This window comes from Tachyglossus aculeatus, chromosome 8, assembly GCF_015852505.1.
Source record: "Tachyglossus aculeatus isolate mTacAcu1 chromosome 8, mTacAcu1.pri, whole genome shotgun sequence".
Classification (NCBI taxonomy): Eukaryota; Metazoa; Chordata; class Mammalia; order Monotremata; family Tachyglossidae; genus Tachyglossus; species Tachyglossus aculeatus.
In genome coordinates, this window is record NC_052073.1 from 35,235,834 (window position 1) to 35,256,306 (window position 20,473).

Consider the following 20,473-nt stretch of genomic DNA (forward strand, 5'->3'; position numbering starts at 1 on the left):
GTACTAAGCGCTTGGGAAGTACAAATTGGCAACATATAGAGACAGTCCCTACCCAACAGTGGGCTCACAGTCTAAAAGATAGATAGATAGATGATAGATAGATAGATAGATAGATAGTGGCAATCGTATTTATTGAGCGCTTACTGTGTGCGGAGCACTGTGCTAAGCGCCTGGGAAGTCCAGGTTGGCAACAATTGAGTGAATGAAGGAATGAGAAGCGAAAGAGGGGGTGCGGGAGGTGTCCGGGCCCTTTTATTGTTGGTGCTCGTCGCAAATCCCGGGAATTTTGTGGCCTTCAGGGACCCCCCCCGGACCCTTCCCGCAATCCGGCCGTTCCCGCCCACGGGGGGCTTGGGCCCTTGGTTGGGAAGGGGGGGCACGGAAGATGTCTGGGGGTCCCCCCTCCCCGGACACTTGGGTTGGCGTCCGTCTGCCCCTCCATCCCTGGTCCTGGCAGGGAGGGTGAGTGTCTGTGTGTCTCTGTGTGTGTCTCTGTGTCTCTGGGTGCGGGTCTGTGTCTCTGTTGGGGGCCTTGTCTCTGTGTGTCTGTGTCTCTGTGGGAGGGGGCTTGTGTCTGTGTGTGTGTCTCTGTGGGGGGGCCTTGTGTCTCTGTGTGTCTCTGTGAGGGGGTCTTGTCTCTGTGTGTGTCTCTGTGTCTCTGGGTGTGGGTCTGTGTCTCGGTGTATGTGTGTTTGTGTCTCTGTGCGTGGGTCTGTGTCTCTGGGTGTGTGTGTGTCTCTGTGGGGGGCCTTGTGTCTCTGTGAGGGGGTCTTGTCTCTGTGTGCGAGGGGGCTTTAGTCTCTGTGTGTGTCTCTGTGTCTCTGGGTGTGGGTCTGTGTCTCGGTGTGTGTGTGTTTCTCTGTGTCTCTGTGTGTGGGTCTGTGTCTCTGGGTGTGTGTGTGTGTCTCTGGGGGGGGCCTTGTGTCTCTGTGTGTCTCTGTGAGGGGGTCTTGTCTCTGTGTGCGAGGGGGCTTTAGTCTCTGTGTGTGTCTCTGTGTCTCTGGGTGTGGGTCTGTGTTTCGGTGTGTGTGTGTTTCTCTGTGTCTCTGTGTGTGGGTCTGTGTCTCTGGGTGTGTGTGTGTGTCTCTGGGGGGGGCCTTGTGTCTCTGTGTGTCTCTGTGAGGGGGTCTTGTCTCTGTGTGCGAGGGGGCTTTAGTCTCTGTGTGTGTCTCTGTGTCTGGGTGTGGGTCTGTGTTTCGGTGTGTGTGTGTTTCTCTGCGTCTCTGTGCGTGGGTCTGTGTCTCTGGGTGTGTGTGTGTGTGTGTCTGTGTCTCTGTGGGGGGCCTTGTGTCTCTGTGTGTCTCTGTGAGGGGGTCTTGTCTCTGTGTGCTAGGGGGCTTTAGTCTCTGTGTGTGTCTCTGGGTGTGGGTCTGTGTCTCGGTGTGTGTGTGTTTCTCTGTCTCTGTGTGTGGGTCTGTGTCTCTGGGTGTGTGTGTGTCTTTGTGTCTCTGTGTGTGGGTCTGTGTCTCTGGGGGGGCTGTGTGTGTGTGTGTGTGTGTGTGTGTGTGTGTGTGTGTGTGTGTGTCGGAGAGGGGTGAGGGACATCCGGTCTGAGGAGAGGAAGAGGAGGAAGAAGAGGAGGAGGAAGAGGTGGAAAAGGAGAAAAGGGAAGAGGAGGAAGACAGGGAGAGAAAGAGGAGGAGGAAGAGGTGGAAAAGGAGAAAAGGGAAGAGGAGGAAGACAGGGAGAGGAGGAGGAGGAAGAGCAGAGGAGGAGGAGGAGGAAGAGCAGAGGAGGAGGAGGAGGAGGAGGAGGGGAGCAGGCCTGTCCCGGGGGGTCAGGGGCCGGGGGTCGGGGGCCGCGCTCATTCGGAGACGTCGATGTTGACGAAGGCCTTGATGGCAGGGAACTTGTTGCAGGAGAAGTCGATGAGGAGCTGGTTGGCCCCGCTGCGGATCGGCACGATCTCGAACTGCACCCGGGACCGCTGCTTGGGCCGCAGGGACGGCACGCTGGCGCCCGGCCCACGCCACGCACCAATGGGCCACACGCCACACGACGACGTGCCACACGCCATGCCACACGCGGCCCACCACGCGTGCACCCACACGGAGCCAGAGACGGACACGGAGAGAGACACGAACACACATACAGAGACAGAGAGAGACCGTGAGTGAGAGAGAGACAGTGGGCTGCTTCCGGTCCGCCCGCCTCCCCCGGGGAGGCCTCCCGGACTGCCTCTCGGCCCCCCCAGTCCACGGTCCGACACCACACGACCCCCGGCCCCGCTGTTCCCTCCTTCCCAGGGACACACACGTACACACATGACCGGGGAGCACACACTCAAACTCACACGTTTTGAGGGGAAAATCAAGTCCCGGGGACGTGTTGCCACGCTGAAAGGGGGCGAGGGGCTGCCTCTGTACCCCCATTTTGCCCCCCACAAACCCGTCGGGGTCCATAGATGACCCAGGCCCAACCCACTAGGCCACACTCAATCCATCCTAAGGGCCGGGGAGAGTCCGGCGGGCCCGGAGGGCGTTTTGTGAGGAGAATCGAGTCCCGGGGACGTGTTGCCATGCTGAAAGTGGGCGAGAGGCTGCCTCTGTACCCCCATTTTGCCCCCCACAAACCCGTCGGGGTCCATAGACGACCCAGGCCCGACCCACTAGGCCGCACTCAATCCATCCTAAGAGCCGGGGAGAGTCCGGCGGGCCTGGAGGGCGTTTTGTGAGGAGAATCGAGTCCCAGGGATGTGTTGCCACGCTGAAAGGGGGCGAGGGGTTGCCTCTGTACCCCCATTTTGGCCCCCACAAACCCGTCGGGGTCCATAGACGACCCAGGCCCAACCCACTAGGCCGCACTCAATCCATCCTAAGGGCCCGGGAGAGTCCGGCGGGCCCGGAGGGCGTTTTGTGAGGAGAATCGAGTCGCGGGGACGTGTTGCCACACTGAAAGGGGGCGAAGGGCTGCCTCTGTACCCCCATTTTGCCCCCCACAAATCCGTCGGGGTCCATAGATGACCCAGGCCCGACCCACTAGGCCGCACTCAATCCATCCTAAGGGCCGGGGAGAGTCCGGCGGGCCCGGAGGGCGTTTTGTGAGGAGAATCGAGTCCCGGGGATGTGTTGCCATGCTGAAGGTGGGCGAGGGGCTGCCTCTGTACCCCCATTTTGCCCCCCACAAACCCGTCGGGGTCCATAGACGACCCAGGCCCGGCCCACTAGGCCGCACTCAATCCATCTTAAGAGACGGGGAGAGTCCGGCGGGCCTGGAGGGCGTTTTGGGAGGAGAATCGAGTCCCGGGGACGTGTTGCCACGCTGAAAGGGGGCGAGGGGCTGCCTCTGTACCCCCATTTTGCCCCCCACAAACCCGTCGGGGTCCATAGACGACCCAGGCCCGGCCCACTAGGCCGCACTCAATCCATCCTAAGGGCCGGGGAGAGTCCGGCGGGCCCGGAGGGCGTTTTGTGAGGAGAATCGAGTCCCGGGGATGTGTTGCCATGCTGAAGGTGGGCGAGGGGCTGCCTCTGTACCCCCATTTTGCCCCCTACAAACCCATCGGGGTCCAGAGGCGACCCAGGCCCGACCCACTAGGCCACACTCAATCCATCCTAAGAGCCGGGGAGAGTCCGGCGGGCCTGGAGGGCGTTTTGTGAGGAGAATCGAGTCCCGGGGACGTGTTGCCACGCTGAAGGAGGGCGAGGGGTTGCCTCTGTACCCCCATTTTGCCCCCTACAAACCCGTCAGGGTCCAGAGGCGACCCAGGCCCGACCCACTAGGCCGCACTCAATCCATCCTAAGGGCTGGGGAGAGTCCAGCGGGCCCGGAGGGCGTTTTGTGAGGAGAATCGAGTCCCGGGGACATGTTGCCACACTGAAAGGGGGCGAGGGGCTGCCTCTGTACCCCCATTTTGCCCCCCACAAACCCAGCGGGGTCCATAGATGACCCAGGCCCGACCCACTAGGCCGCACTCAGTCCATCCTAAGGGCCGGGGAGAGTCCGGCGGGCCCGGAGGGCGTTTTGTGAGGAGAATCGAGTCCCGGGGACGTGTTGCCACGCTGAAAGGGGGCGAGGGGCTGCCTCTGTACCCCTATTTTGCCCCCCACAAACCCATCGGGGTCCATAGACGACCCAGGCCCGGCCCACTAGGCCGCACTCAATCCATCCTAAGGGCAGGGGAGAGTCCGGCGGGCCCGGAGGGCATTTTGTGAGGAGAATCGAGTCCCGGGGACGTGTTGCCACGCTGAAGGCGGGCGAGGGGCTGCCTCTGTACCCCCATTTTGCCCCCCACAAACCCGTCGGGGTCTAGAGGGGTCGGAGGGGGGGGATCCCCGGATGCAGGAGACTCACTCTATCTTGAGGTTTCCCCTCATCAGCCCGCTGCCCTCCACCATGAGCACGCAGTTCTCCACGGGCTCGGCCAGGGGGTTGGCAAACAGCACCAGGACGTTCATGGGGGTCTTCACCTTGGCGTGGTCCGGAACCTGGAAGTGAAGAAGACGCCCCCCGGGACCCCAAGTCGACATCCTCAGCCCACTCCTCTCCTCGAGATTCCAGGCCCTCGGCCTCGCCCGTCGGATAGAGAAGCGGGAAGTGCCCGGGTTTGGGAGTCAGAGGTCGCGGGTTCTAATCCCGCCACCGCCGCCGCCGCTCGTCAACTGGGTGACTTTGGTGACTTCCCTTCTCTGGGCCTCAGTTCCCTCGTCTGTCAAATGGGAATGAAGACCGTGAGCCCCGTGTGGGACCAACTGATGACCTTGTATCCCCCCCCCCGGTGCTTAGGACAGTGCTTAGCCCATAGTAAGCGCTTAACAAATGCCGTCATTATGGTTATTATTATCGGTGGTTCCCGTTGGACGCTCAGTACAGCGCTGTGCACACGGGAGGAGCTCCATAAATCCCCTGGAAGCGAATGAGTGAATGAAGGCGCGAATGTGAGCCCGTTGTCGGGTGGGGATTGTCTCTATCTGTGGCCGAAGTTCTTAGTCCAGTGCTCTGCACACAGTAAGCGCTCAATAAATACGATTGATTGATTGATTTCCAAGTGCTTAGTACAGTGCTCCGCACACAGTAGGCGCTCAATAAATACGATTGCATGAATGAATGAATGAACCAAACTCCTTCCTGTCTCCCGGCCCCGGGCTCTATCCACTAGGCTGCCCTGCCTCTCGGTTATTATTGATGATGATGGCATTTATTAGGCGCTTACTATGTGCAAAGCACTGTTCTAAGCGCCGGGGAGGTTACAAGGTGATCAGGTGGTCCCACGGGGGGCTCACGGTCTTCATCCCCATTTTCCAGATGAGGTCACTGAGGCCCGGAGAAGTGAAGTGACTTGCCCAGAGTCACACAGCTGACAAGTGGCGGAGCGGGATTTGAACCCATGACCTCTGACTCCAAAGCCTGGGCTCTTTCCACTGAGCCACGCTGCTTCTCTATAATGATAATAATTAGAAGCAGCTCGGCGTAGCTGAGAGAGAGCCCGGGCTTGGGGTAGGGACTGTCTCTATATGTTGCCAATTTGTACTTCCCAAGCGCTTAGTACAGTGCTTTGCACATAGTAAGCGCTCAATAAATACGATTGATGATGATGATGAGTCAGAAGGTCCTGGGTTCTAATCCCGGCCCTGCCGCTTGTCCACTGTGCGACCTCGGGCGAGTCGCTTCACTTCTCTGGGCCTCGGTTCCCTCATCTGGGAAATGGGGATGAAGCCGGCGAGCCCCACAAGGGATGACCTGATGACCTCGCGTCTCCCCGGGCGCTTACAACAGCGCCTGGCACATAGCGCTTCATAGATGCCATATTTTTTTAAAAAATAATCACGACGGTACTTGTTAAGCGCTTATTACAGCGCCTGGCACATAGTGAGCGCGCAGCGTGGCTCGGTGGAAAGAGCCTGGGCTTTGGAGTCAGAGGTCACGGGTTCAAATCCCATCTCCGCCAACTGTCAGCTGTGTGACTTTGGGCAAGTCACTTCACTTCTCTGAGCCTCCGTTACCTCATCTGTAAAATGGGGATTAAGACTGTGAGCCCCCCGTGGGACAACCTGATCAATCAATCGTGTTTATTGAGCGCTTACTGTGTGCAGAGCACTGTACTAAGCGCTTGGGAAGTACAAGTTGGCAACATACAGAGATGGTCCCTACCCAACATTCATTCATTCAATCATATTTATTGAGCGCTTACTGTGTGCAGAGCACTGGACTAAGCGCTTGGGAAGTACAAGTTGGCAACATATAGAGACGGTCCCTACCCAACATTCATTCATTCATTCAATCGTATTTATTGAGCGCTTACTGTGTGCAGAGCACTGTACTAAGCGCTTGGGAAGTACAAGTTGGCAACATACAGAGATGGTCCCTACCCAACATTCATTCATTCATTCATTCAATCGTATTTATTGAGCGCTTACTGTGTGCAGAGCACTGGACTAAGCTCTTGGGAAGTACAAGTTGGCAACATCTAGTGACGGTCCCTACCCAACATTCATTCATTCATTCATTCAATAGTATTTATTGAGCGCTTACTGTGTGCAGAGCACTGGACTCTGCGCTTGGAAAGTGCAAGTTGGCAACATATAGAGATGGTCCCTACCCAACATTCATTCATTCAATCTTATTTATTGAGCGCTTACTGTGTGCAGAGCACTGGACTAAGCGCTTGGGAAGTACAAGTTGGCAACATAGAGAGACGGTCCCTACCCAACATATTAATTCATTCATTCATTCAATCATATTTATTGAGCGCTTACTGTGTGCAGAGCACTGGACTAAGCGCTTGGGAAGTCCAAGTTGGCAACACAGAGAGACGGTCCCTACCCAACAACGGGCTCACAGAACCTGATCCCCAGCGCTTAGAACAGTGCTTTGCACATAGTAAGCGCTTAATAAATACTGTTGGGTAGGGACCGTCTCTATACGTTGCCACCTTGTCCTTCCCAAGCACTTAGTACAGTGCTGTGCACACAGTAAGTACTCAATAAATACGATTGAATGAATGAACGAATGTTGGGTAGGGACCGTCTCTATATGTTGCCAGCTTGGACTTCCCAAGAGCTTAGTACAGTGCTCTGCACACAGTAAGCGCTCAATAAATACGATTGATTGGTTAATAAATGCCATCATTATTATTATTATTATTCACAGATGCCATAATTAAAAAAAAAATAATCACGACGGTACTTGTTGAGCGCTAAGTAATAATAGTTATTCTGGGACTCGCTCAGCGCTTACTGTGTGCCAAGCACTGTTGTAAACGCTGCAAGTTAATCCGGTTGGACGCGATCCCCGTCCCTCCCGGGGGCCCTTGGTCCCCATTTGGCGGATGAGGGGACCGAGGCCCAGAGGGGTGAAGCGACCGAGCCAAGGTCACACAGCCGACAACCGGGAGGGGAACCCGGGCGCCCCGCGCTAGGCCGCACCGTCCGCTGGCCCTCGCTCTCCGGCCGGACGTCCGGGGGGTCCCCGTGCCCTCACCTCCAGCGTGATGGCGGGGTTGTCGAGGATGACGTCTCGCCCCACAACCACCTCCCCGCCGTCGGTGACCCGGCACACGGCGGTCACTCGGATCATGTTGTCGGCCGTCAGGTGCTCGGCGTACTGGGCGTACGGGATTTTGATGGGCAGCTCCACCTCTGAGGGGGGACACGGATGGCGGGTCGGACACAAAGACCCACACAAGACCAGGGGTGCACACACGGACACGCAAACCCGCACACCAGGGCCGGATTCCTGCCTTTCCCGCCTATTCTCAGTCCGCAGGTGCATCTTCCCATCCGTTCATGCATTCAATAGGATTTATTAAGCGCTTCCTTGTGTGCCGAGCGCTGTCCTAAGCACCTGGAAGAGTAAACTATAACAGTCACATTCCCTGACCCACACAAGACCACGGGTGCACACACAGACACACAAACCCACACACCAGAGCCGGATTCCTGCCTTTCCCACCTATTCTCAGTCCGCAGGTGCATCTTCCCATCCATTCATGCGTTCGATTGGATTTATTAAGCGCTTACTTGTGTGCCGAGTGCTATCCTAAGCACCTGGAAGAGGACACTATAACAGTCACATTCCCTGACCCACACAAGACCAGGAGTGCACACACAGACACACAAACCCGCACACCAGAGCCGGATTCCTGCCTTTTCCACCTATTCTCAGTCCTCAGGTGCATCTTCCACTATAACGCTATGACAGTCTCATTCCCTGACCCACACAACACCAGGGATGCACACACGGACACACAAACCCACACACAAGAGCCGGATTCCTGCCTTTCCCGCCTATTCTCAGTCCGCAGGTGCATCTTCCCATCCGTTCGTGCATTCGACCGGATTTATTAAGCGCTTACTTGTGTGCCGGGCGCTGTCCTAAGCACCTGGAAGAGGACACTATAACAGTCACATTCCCTGACCCACACAAGACCAGGGATGCACACAGACACACAAACCTGCACACGAGAGTCATATTGCTGCCTTTCCCACCTCTCTGGGCCTCAGTTTCCTCATCTGTTAAATGGGGATGAAGACTGTGAGCCCCCCGTGGGACCACCTGATCACCTTGTATCCCCCTTCAGCGCTTAGAACAGTGCTTTGCACATAGTAAGCACTTAACAATGCCCTTATTATTATTATTATTATTATTATTAATATCAGTCCGCAAGTGCATCTTCCCATCCGTTCATGCATTCGATCATATTTATTAAGCGCTTACTTGTGTGCCGAGCGCTGTCCTAAGCACCTGGAAGAGGACACTATAATACTATAACAGTCACATTCCCTGACCCACACAACACCAGGGATGCACACACGGACACACAAACCCACACACGAGAGCCGGATTCCTGCCTTTCCTGCCTCTCTGTGCCTTAGTCCCCTCATCTGTAAAATGGGGATTAACAATAATAATAAGCACAGGGTAAGCGCTTAATAAATGCCATTATTATTATTATTATTATTATTATTATTAGAAGTGTATGTACGAATAAAATAGAGTAATAAATATGTACAAACGTATGTACATACATACAGGAGTGGTTATTCTTCTGTACATACAGAAGGCCGGATGCTCTTCCGGGAACCTTCACACTTTCTGAGCTGCATTTTCCCAATAAAGTTCACTCATTCAGTCGTATTTGTTGAGCGCTTTCGCACATGGTAAGCGCTTAATAAATGCCATCATTATTATTATTATTATTAGAAGGGTATGTACGAATAAAATAGAGTAATAAATATGTACAAACATATGTACATATATACAGGAGCAGTTCTTTTTCCATACGTACAGAAGGCCGGATGCTCTTCCGGGAACCTTCACACTTTCTGATCTGCATTTTCCCAATAAAGTTCACTCATTCAGGCGTATTTGTTGAGCGCTTTCGCACATGGTAAGCGCTTAATAAATGCCATTATTGTTATTATAATTAGAAGGGGGAGACGGAGAACAAAACAAACCAGATTAACAAAATAAAATAAAGAGAATAAATATGTACAAATAAAATAGAGTAATATGTACAAATATATGTACATATACACAGGAGCGGTTATTTTTCCGTACGTACAGAAGGCCGGATGCTCTTCCGGAAACCTTCACACTTTCTGGTCTGCATTTTCCCAATAAAGTTCACTCATTCAGGCGTATTTGTTGAGCGCTTTCGCACATGGTAAGTGCTTAATAAATGCCATTATCATTATTATTATTAGAAGGGTATGTACGAATAAAATAGAGTAATAAATATGTACAAACATATGTACATATATACAGGAGTAGTTATTTTTCCGTACGTACAGAAGGCCAGATGCTCTTCCGGGAACCTTCACACTTTCTGGTCTGCATTTTCCCAATAAAGTTCCCTCATTCAGGCGCATTTGTTGAGCGCTTTCGCACACGGTAAGCGCTTAACAAATGCCATTATTGTTATTATTATTAGAAGGGGGAGACAGAGAACAAAACAAACCAGATTAACAAAATAAAATAAAGAGAATAAATATGTACAAATAAAATAGAGTAATATGTACAAACATATGTACATATATACAGGAGCGGTTATTTTTCCGTACGTACAGAAGGCCGGATGCTCTTCCGGGAACCTTCACACTTTCTGGTCTGCATTTTCCCAATAAAGTTCACTCATTCAGTCGTATTAGTAAGCGCTTAATAAATGCCATTATTATTATTATTATTAGAAGGGTATGTACGAATAAAATAGAGTAATAAATATGTACAAACATGTACATATATACAGGAGCGGTTATTTTTCCGTACGTACAGAAGGCCGGATGCTCTTCCGGGAACCCTCACGCTTTCTGGTCTGCATTTTCCCGATAAAGTTCACTCATTCAGGCGTATTTGTTGAGCGCTTTCGCACACAATAAGCGCTTAGCAAATGCCATTATTATTATTAGAAGGGTATGTACGAATAAAATAGTGTAATAAATACGTACAAACGTATGTACATATATACAGGAGCGGTTATTTTCCCGTACGTGCAGAAGGCCGGATGCTCTTCTGGGAACCCTCACACTTTCTGGTCTGCATTTTCCCAATAAAGTTCACTCATTCAGGCGTATTTGTTGAGCGCTTTCGCATACGGTAAGCGCTTAATAAATGTCATTATCATTATTATTATTAGAAGGGTATGTACAAATAAAATAGAGTAATAAATATGTACAAACATATGTACATATATACAGGAGCGGTTCTTTTTCCATACGTACAGAAGGCCGGATGCTCTTCCGGGAACCTTCACACTTTCTGATCTGCATTTTCCCAATAAAGTTCACTCATTCAAGCGTATTTGTTGAGCGCTTTCGTACATGGTAAGTGCTTAATAAATGCCATGATTATTATTATTATTATTAGAAGGGTATGTACGAATAAAATAGAGTAATAAATATGTACAAACATATGTACATATATACAGGAGCGGTTCTTTTTCCGTACATACAGAAGGCCGGATGCTCTTCCGGGAACCTTCACACTTTCTGAGCTGCATTTTCCCAATAAAGTTCACTCATTCAGGCGTATTTGTTGAGCGCTTTCGCACATGGAAAGCGCTTAACAAATGCCATTATTATTAGTAGTAGTAGTAAGGGGAGACAGAGGACAAAGCAAACCAGATTAACAAAATAAAAAAAATAGAATAAATATGTACAAACATATGTACATATATACAGGAGCGGTTCTTTTTCCATACGTACAGAAGGCCGGATGCTCTTCCGGGAACCTTCACACTTTCTGGTCTGCATTTTCCCAATAAAGTTCACTCAATCATATTTGTTGAGCACTTTCGCACATGGTACAAACGTATGTACATATATACAGGAGCGGTTCTTTTTCCATACGTACAGAAGGCCGGATGCTCTTCCGGGAACCCTCACACTTTCTGGTCTGCATTTTCCCAATAAAGTTCCCTCATTCAGGCGTATTTGTCGAGCGCTTTCGCACACGGTAAGCGCTCAATAAATGCCATTATTATTATTATTCTGAATCCGGGGGGGGGGGATCCCCGGTCCCAATCAATACGATCGACGGATTGATTACCTTCTTCGGGCTCCAGGGAGGCGGTGAGGGAGTCTCTCCAGACCTCGTGGACCAGCGTCCCGTTGTAGACGATGGTCCAGGCCGTCCGGTTGACCGTGACGGCTTGGAGGTCGCGGGAGAGGTTGCGGAGGAGGAGGACCAAGTTGACCTCTTGGCCGACCTCCAGGGCCCCGACCACCTTGAATTTGCCGGCCACCCGGGCCGGCCGGGCCTCCTCCTCCGCGGAGGCCGTCGAGCTGAACCCCATGGACGGGCGGAGTTGGCCCAAGGCCTTCTTGAACACTTCTCTCTCCTGCGTCGAGCCTGCGCGTCGGGGGAGAAAGAAGCGGCGTGGCTCAGTGGAAAGAGCGCTTAGTCCAGTGCTCTGCACATAGTAAGCGCTCAACAAATACGATCGATGATAAAGACGATTGATGATGAAAGAGCCCGGGCTTCGGAGTCCGAGGTCACGGGTTCAAATCCGCGTCAGCTGGGTGACCCGGGGCCGGTCGCGTCGCTCCGTACGTATTTATCACTCTGTTGATTTGACTTGTACGTATCTATTCTATTTGATCTTGTTCATACGCTTTGTTTTGTCGTCTGTCTCGTCGGTCGTGTTTATGGAGCGCTTACTATGTGCAGAGCACTGTACTAAGCGCTTGGGAAGTACAAATTGAGTACAAAGTCTCCCCCTTCTAGACCGGGAGCCCGCAGTTGGGTAGGGACCGCCTCTCGATGTTGCCAACTTGGACTTCCCAAGCGCTCAGTACAGTGCTCTGCACGCAGTAAGCACTCAATATTCCCAAGCGCTCAGTACAGTAAGCGCTCAATAAATATGATTGCTGGATTCTCTGGGCCTCAGTTCCCTCATCTGGAAAATGGGAATTAAATCTGTGAGCTTCACGTGGGACTACTTGATTGCCTTGCATCTACCCCAGCGCTTAGAACAGTGCTTTGCACAGAGCAACATTATTATTATTACTATTATTATTCTCTGGGCCTCAGTTCTCTCATCTGTCAAATGGGGAGGAAGACCGTGAGCCCCGCGGGGGACAACCTGATGATCTTGTATCTCCCCCAGCGCTTAGAACAGTGCTTGGCACATAGTAAGCACTTAATAGATGCCATTATTATTATTATTATTATTATTATTATTATTATTATTATTATTATTATTATTATTCTCTGGGCCTCAGTTCCCTCATCTGTCGAGTGGGGATGAAGACTGGGAGCCCCGCGGGGGACAACCTGATGATCTTGTATCCACCCCAGTGCTTAGAACAGTGCTTGGCACATAGTAAGTGCTTAGAACAGTGCCCAGCACTTAGTGCTCCAGCGCTTAGAACAGTGCTTTGCACATAGTAAGCGCTTAACAAATGCCATTATTATTATTATTTATTATTATTATTAATAGATGCCATTATTATTATTATTATTATTATTATTATTCTCTGGGCCTCAGTTCCCTCGTCTGTCAAGTGGGGATGAAGACTGTGAGCCCCACGGGGGACAACCTGATGATCTTGTCTCTCCCCCAGCGCTTAGAACAGAGCTTGGCACATAGTAAGTGCTTAATAGATGCCATTATTATTATTATTATTATTCTCTGGGCCTCAGTTCCCTCATCTGTCGAGTGGGGATGAAGACTGGGAGCCCCGCGGGGGACAACCTGATGATCTTGTCTCTCCCCCAGTGCTTAGAACAGTGCTTGGCACATAGTAAGCGCTTAATAGATGCCATTATTATTATTATTATTATTCTCTGGGCCTCAGTTCCCTCGTCTGTCAAGTGGGGATGAAGACTGGGAGCCCCGCGGGGGACAACCTGATGACCTTGTCTCTCCCCCAGCGCTTAGAACAGTGCTTGGCACATAGTAAGCGCTTAATAGATGCCATCATTATTATTATTATTATTATTATTCTCTGGGCCTCAGTTCCCTCATCTGTCAAGTGGGGATGAAGACTGGGAGCCCCGCGGGGGACAACCTGATGATCTTGTATCTCCCCCAGCGCTTAGAACAGTGCTTGGCACATAGTAAGCGCTTAGAACAGAGCCCAGCACTTAGAACAGTGCTCCAGCGCTTAGAACAGTGCTTTGCACATAGTAAGCGCTTAACAAATGCCATTATTATTATTATTTATTATTATTATTAATAGATGCCATTATTATTATTATTATTATTGTTATTATTATTATTATTATTCTCTGGGCCTCAGTTCCCTCTTCTGTCAAGTGGGGATGAAGACTGGGAGCCCCGCGGGGGACAACCTGATGATCTTGTATCTCCCCCAGCGCTTAGAACAGTGCTTGGCACATAGTAAGCGCTTAATAGATGCCATTATTATTATTATTATTATTCTCTGGGCCTCAGTTCCCTCGTCTGTCAAGCGGGGATGAAGACTGGGAGCCCCGCGGGGGACAACCTGATGATCTTGTCTCTCCCCCAGCGCTTAGAACAGTGCTTGGCACATAGTAAGCGCTTAATAGAAGCCATTATTATTATTATTATTATTCTCTGGGCCTCAGTTCCCTCGTCTGTCAAGTGGGGATGAAGACTGGGAGCCCCGCGGGGGACAACCTGATGACCTTGTCTCTCCCCCAGCGCTTAGAACAGTGCTTGGCACATAGTAAGCGCTTAATAGATGCCATCATTATTATTATTATTATTATTATTATTCTCTGGGCCTCAGTTCCCTCATCTGTCAAGTGGGGATGAAGACTGGGAGCCCCACGGGGGACAACCTGATCACCTTGTATCTCTCCTGGTGCTTAGAGTGGCACCTAGTAATAATGATGGCATTTGGTGAGCACTTACTATGTGCCAAGCACTGTTCTGAGTGCTAGGCACTTACCCCGTACCATAAATAATAATAATAAATAATGATGGCATTAATTAAGCACTTACTATGTGCAAAGCACCGTTTTAAGCGCTGGGGAGGTCACAAGGTGAACAGGTTGTCCCACGGGGGGCTCACGGTCTTAAGCAGCGTGGCTCAGTGGAAAGAGCCCGGGCTTTGGAGTCAGAGGTCCTGGGTTCAAATCCCGCCTCCGCCAATTGTCAGCTGGGTGACTTGGGGCCGGTCGCTTCACTTCACTGGGCCTCAGTTACCACATCCGTAAAATGGGGATTAAGATTGTGAGCCCCCCGTGGGGCAACTTTATCACCTTGTAACCTCCCCAGTGCTTAGAACAGTGCTTTGCACATAGTAAGCGCTTAATAAATGCTATTATTATTATTATAAGCAGCGTGGCTCAGTGGAAAGAGCCCGGGCTTTGGAGTCAGAGGCTTTGGGTTCAAATCCCCGCTCCGCCACTTTTTTTTTTAATGGCATTTATTAAGCGCTTACTATGTGCAAAGCACTGTTCTAAGCGCTGGGGAGGTGACAAAGTGATCAGGTTGTCCCACGGGGGGCTCACAGTCTTAATCCCCATTTTACAGATGAGGTAACTGAGGCCCAGAGAAGTTAAATGACTTGCCCAAGGTCACACAGCTGACAATTGGTGGAGCCGGTATAATAATAATAATAATAACGTTGGTATTTGTTAAGCGCTTACTATGTGCAAAGCACTGTTCTAAGCGCTGGGGTAGAAACAAGGTGATCAGGTTGTCCCACGAGGGGCTCACAGTCTTCATCCCCATTTTACAGATGAGGTAACTGAGGCCCAGAGAAGTGAAGTGACTTGCCCAAAGTCACACAGCTGACAAGTGGCAGAGCCGGGATTTGAACCCACGGCTTCTGACTCCAAAGCCCGGGCTCTTGCAGCTGTGTGACTTTGGGCAAGTCACTTCACTTCTCTGGGCCTCAGTTCCCTCATCTGTCAAATGGGGATGAAGGCTGCGAGCCCCCCATGGGACAACCTGATCACCTCGTAACCTCCCCAGCGCTTAGAACAGTGCTGGGCACATAGTAAGCGCTTAATAAATGCCATTATTATTATTATTATGTATTCAAATCCCGGCTCCGCCAATTTTCAGCTGTGTGACTTTGGGCTAGTCCACTTCTCTGAGCCTCAGTGACCTCATCTGTCAAATGGGGATGAAGGCTGCGAGCCCCCCAGGGGACAACCTGATCACCTTGTAACCTCCCCAGCGCTTAGAACAGGGCTTGGCACATAGTAAGCGCTTAATAAATGCCATCATCATCATTATTACTATTATGGATTCAAATCCCGGCTCCGCCAATTTTCGGCTGTGTGACTTTGGGCTAGTCCACTTCTCTGGGCCTCAGTGACCTCATCTGTCAAATGGGGACAAAGACTGTGAGCCCCCAGTGGGACAACCCGATCACCTGGTAGCCTCCCCAGCGCTTAGAACAGTGATTTGCACATAGTAAGCGCTTAATAAATGCCATTATTATTATTATTATTAAGACTCCAAGAAGTTCCCCTGTTACGAAGAAGCAGATAGGGCCGGTAGAGCCCAGGCTTGGGAGTTGGGTTCTAATCCTGGCTCGGCCGCCGACCCGCCGTGTGACCTCGGATGAGTCGCTTCACGTCCCCGGGCCTCAGTTTCCCCATCTAGCCTCCATCCTACCTAGCCTGAGGGCCCGACAGGACGCCAGGCCGGCGTCCGACCTGCTCGGCCTGTCTCTCTCCTTCTTCATGACACATAGTGATCGCTTAATAGACGCCGCCATCGCTGTTATTAAAGAATCCTCCCCGGCGCCCCCAGTTCCGGCCCCCGGCAGCTGGGAGCCGGGAGGACCTGGGTTCTAATCCTGCCCCGCCACCTGTCTGCTGAGTGACCTTGGCCCGGTCACTTCTCTTCACTCCTCCGGGCCTGCGTCTGGAAAACCCGCGAGCCCCGTCGTGGGACGGGGACCGTGTCCAACCCGACTGGCTCAGCGTGGAAGAGCCCGGGCTTTGGAGTCAGAGGTCATGGGTTCAAATCCCGGCTCTGCCCATTGTCAGCTGGGTGACTCTGGGCGAGTCGTTTCACTTCTCTGGGCCTCAGTTACCTCATCTGGAAAATGGGGATGAAGACTGTGAGCCCCCCGTGGGACAACCTGATCACCTTGTAACCTCCCCAGCGCTTAGAACGGTGCTTTGCACATAGTAAGCGCTTAATAAATGCCATCATTATTATTATTATTATTATTAAATCCCGGCTCTGCCCATTGTCAGCTGTGTGACTCTGGGCGAGTCGCTTCACTTCTCTGGGCCTCAGTTCCCTCATCTGGAAAATGGGGATGATGACTGTGAGCCCCCCGTGGGACAACCCGATCACCTCATATCCCCCCCTTCAGCGCTTAGCACGGTGCTTTGCACATAGTAAGCGCTTAATAAATGCCATTATTATTATTATTGACAAATACTATTATTATTATTATTATTATTATTATTATTATTATTATTATTATTATCCACCCTGGCAAATGCTGCTTTGCACATAGTAAGCTCTTAATAAATGCTATCATCATTATTATTATTATTATTATTATTATTATCCACCCTGGCACTTAGCACAGTGCCAGGCACCTAGTAAGTGCTTAACCATTAAAAAAAGCAAAATGATGATGACGACGGTATTTGTTAAGCGCTTACTCTATGCCAAGCACTGTTCTAAGCGCTGGGGAGGTTACAAGGTGATCAGGTTGTCCCACGGGGGGCTCACAGTTTAATCCCCATTTTCCAGATGAGGGAACTGAGGCCCAGAGAAGTGAAGCAACTTGCCCAAAGTCACCCAGCTGATGGTTGGTGGAGTCAGGATTCGAACCCATGACCTCTGGCTCCAAAGCCCGGGCTCTTGCCACTGAGCCACGCTGCTTCTCAAAGGATTCAGTGCCTGTGTGCTTGGCACACTGTAAACGCCTGACAAATACCATTATTATTATTATTATCATTATTATCATAATAATAATAATAATAATAATTATTATTATTATTATTATTATTAATCCCGGCTCCACCACTTGTCTGCAGGGTGACCTTGGGCAAGTCACTCCACTTTTCCGGGCCTCGGTTTTCTCATCAGGAAAATGGGGATGGAGACCGTGAGCATCGTGTGGGACAGAGACCGTGTCCGACCAGATCGGCTCAGATCCACCCCGGCGCTTAGTACAGTGCCCGCCACGTAGTAAGCGCTTAACACATAACCTTAAAAAAGAAAAAGCATTCAGCGCCTAGATCATTCCCGGCCCACAAGGGGCTGAGAAGCTAGAGCCGGGGGGACAGCTTGTACTTCCCAAGCGCTTAGTACAGTGCTCTGCACACAGTAAGCGCTCAATAAATACGATTGAATGAATGAATTAATGAATGAATGAATGAATGACAGACACGAACAGAAATCAATATACTGCGTGCAGGGTACTGTACTAAACCCTTGGGAGAGTCCAGTAGAGAAGCAGCGTGGCTCAGTAGGAAGAGCCCGGGCTTTGGAGTCAGAGGTCATGGGTTCAAATCCTGGCTCCACCAACTGTCAGCTGTGTGACTTTAGGCTAGTCACTTCACTTCTCTGGGCCTCAGTGACCTCATCTGGAAAATGGGGATGAAGACTGTGAGCCCCCCGTGGGACAACCTGATCACTTTGTAACCTCCCCAGCGCTTAGAACAGTGCTTTGCACAGAGTAAATGCTTAATAAATACCATTATTATTATTATTATTGTTATTATTATTATTATAAACAGACACATTCCCTGCCCACAAGGCTTTGACTGTCTGACTGTTGGTGCTTAGAACAGTGCTTGGCACATATGCCATTATTATTATTATTATTATTATTATTATTATTATTATTATTATTACAAGAGGGGACGCCCCCCAGAAGCCTTTCTAATAATAATAATAATAATAATAATAATGGTATTTGTTAAGCACTTCCTATGCGCCCGGCACTGTTCTAGTCGCTGGGGGAGATACAAGGTTACTTCTAGAGAAGCAGCATGGCTCAGTGGAAAGAGCCCGGGCTTTGGAGTCAGAGGTCATGGGTTCAAATCCCGCCTCCACCAATTGTCAGCTGGGTGACTTTGGGCAAGTCACTTCACTTCTCCGTGCCTCAGTTCCCTCATCTGGAAAATGGGGATGAAGACTGTGAGCCCCCCGTGGGACAACCCGATCAACTTGTAACCTCCCCAGCATTCTCTCTATGAGCCCCCCGTGGGACAACCCGATCAACTTGTAACCTCCCCAGCGTTCTCTCTATGTTGCCATCTTGTACTTCCCAAGCGCTTAGTACAGTGCTCTGCACACAGTAAGCGCTCAATAAATACGATTGATCGATTAGAACAGTGCTTGGCACATAGTAAGCGCTTAACAAATGCCCTCATCATTATTATTATTATTATTCTCTGGGCCTCAGTCACCTCCTCTGTCAAATGGGGATGAAGACTGTGAGCCCCACGTGGGACAACCTGATCACCTTGTAACCTCCCTAGCGCTTAGAACAGTGCTTGGCACATAGTAAGCGCTTAACAAATGCCATTATTATTTTTATTATTAATATCTTCCAGACTGTGAGCCCGCTGTTGGGTCGGGACCGTCTCTCGATGTTGCCGACTTGGACTTCCCAAGCGCTTAGTCCAGTGCTCTGCACACAGGAAGCGCTCAATAAATACGATGGAATGAATGAATACAATAGTTGTAATATTTGTTAATAATAATGTTGGTATTTGTTAAGCACTTACTATGTGCCAAGCACTGTTCTAAGCGCCGGGGGGGAGGTGGGGGGAATACAAGGTGATCAGGTTGTCCCCCGGGGGGCTCCTGGTCTTCATCCCCATTTTGCAGATGAGGAAACTGAGGCCCAGAGAAGTTGAGTGACTTGCCCAAAGTCACAAAGCTAACAAGAGCAGCGTGGCTCAGTGGAAAGAGCCCGGGCTTTGGAGTCAGAGGCCGTGGGTTCGAATCCCGGCTCCGCCAATTTGGGCAAGTCACTGTGGGCCTCAGTGACCTCATCTGGAATCAATCGTATTTATTGAGCGCTTACTATGTGCAGAGCACTGTACTAAGCGCTTGGGAAGTACAAATTGGCAACACATAGAGACAGTCCCTACCCAACAGTGGGCTCACAGTCTAAAAGAAAACGGGGATGAAGACTGTGAGCCCCTGTGGGACCACCTGATCACCTTGTAACCCCCCCCCCAGAGCTTAGAACAGTGCTTGGCACATAGTAAGCGCTTACTAAATGCCCTCATTATTATTAAGGTGATCAGGTTGTCCCACGGGGGGCTGGCGGTCTCCATCCCCATATTCCAGACGAGGCAACCGAGGCCCAGAGGAGGGAAGCGACCGGCCCGAGGTCACCCGGCGGAGCCGGGACGTGAGAACCCACTCCCTCGGACACTCCAGCCCGGCCTCTCGTCGCTCAGTACAATCAATCAATCAATCAATCGTATTTATTGAGTGCTTACTATGTGCAGAGCACTGTACTAAGCGGTTGGGAAGTACAAATTGGCAACACATAGAGACAGTCCCTACCCAACAGTGGGCTCACAGTCTAAAAGGGGGAGCGCCCGGGCCTGTCGCGACAGTAACGCCAATGACGAGGACGGCCTAGCTAAGCGCTTACGACATGTCGGGCGTCAGGGGGGACGCCACGCGGTCCCTCGAGGGGCTCGGGGCCTCCCCGGGCGAGGGAACCGAGGCCCGGGGAAGGAAGCGGCTCGCCCAAAGCTCCACGGACACCGGTGGCGACCGAGGGGCGGAAGGAAAAGTACCTTGGCGGTTCCGGGCGAAGGCTCGGCCTCCTCTCGGCTGGCGGCCTTGGCTTTTAGTGGCGGCCTCCGCCCGGACGCCTCGATGACTCCCCGGGTTCCCGCCTCACCCCTGGGGCCCTGATTAACCTAATTGAGGGGCGCTCACCCCAGCCCCCGGCCACCCCGGGTGACTCCCGGCCTGGGGAATCCGGCCTCCGGCCCGCCCGGGATGGACGGCGGCGTTTCCGGGCTTCGAGGGCCTCCTCGCGGAGTCCTCTGCGGCGGCCTGCCCTCATCATCATCATCATCATCATCAATCGTATTTATTGAGCGCTTACTGTGTGCAGAGCACTGGACTAAGCGCTTGGGAAGTACA

General features: G+C 51.3%; 1 protein-coding gene across 1 annotated transcript in view; it reads right to left on the reverse strand.

Moving 5' to 3' along the window:
* Window positions 1-1,804: 1,804 nt before the first annotated feature.
* TGM3 (transglutaminase 3) overlaps window positions 1,805-20,473 on the reverse strand; it is a 54,279-nt gene continuing 35,610 nt past the window's right edge. Inside the window, exons 10-13 of the mRNA XM_038750055.1 lie at window positions 11,485-11,787; window positions 7,420-7,577; window positions 4,294-4,427; window positions 1,805-1,952 (exon numbers count right to left, since the gene is read on the reverse strand). Coding sequence (XP_038605983.1) covers window positions 1,805-1,952; window positions 4,294-4,427; window positions 7,420-7,577; window positions 11,485-11,787 — 743 coding nt within the window. The remainder of the gene's footprint in view (window positions 1,953-4,293; window positions 4,428-7,419; window positions 7,578-11,484; window positions 11,788-20,473) is intronic.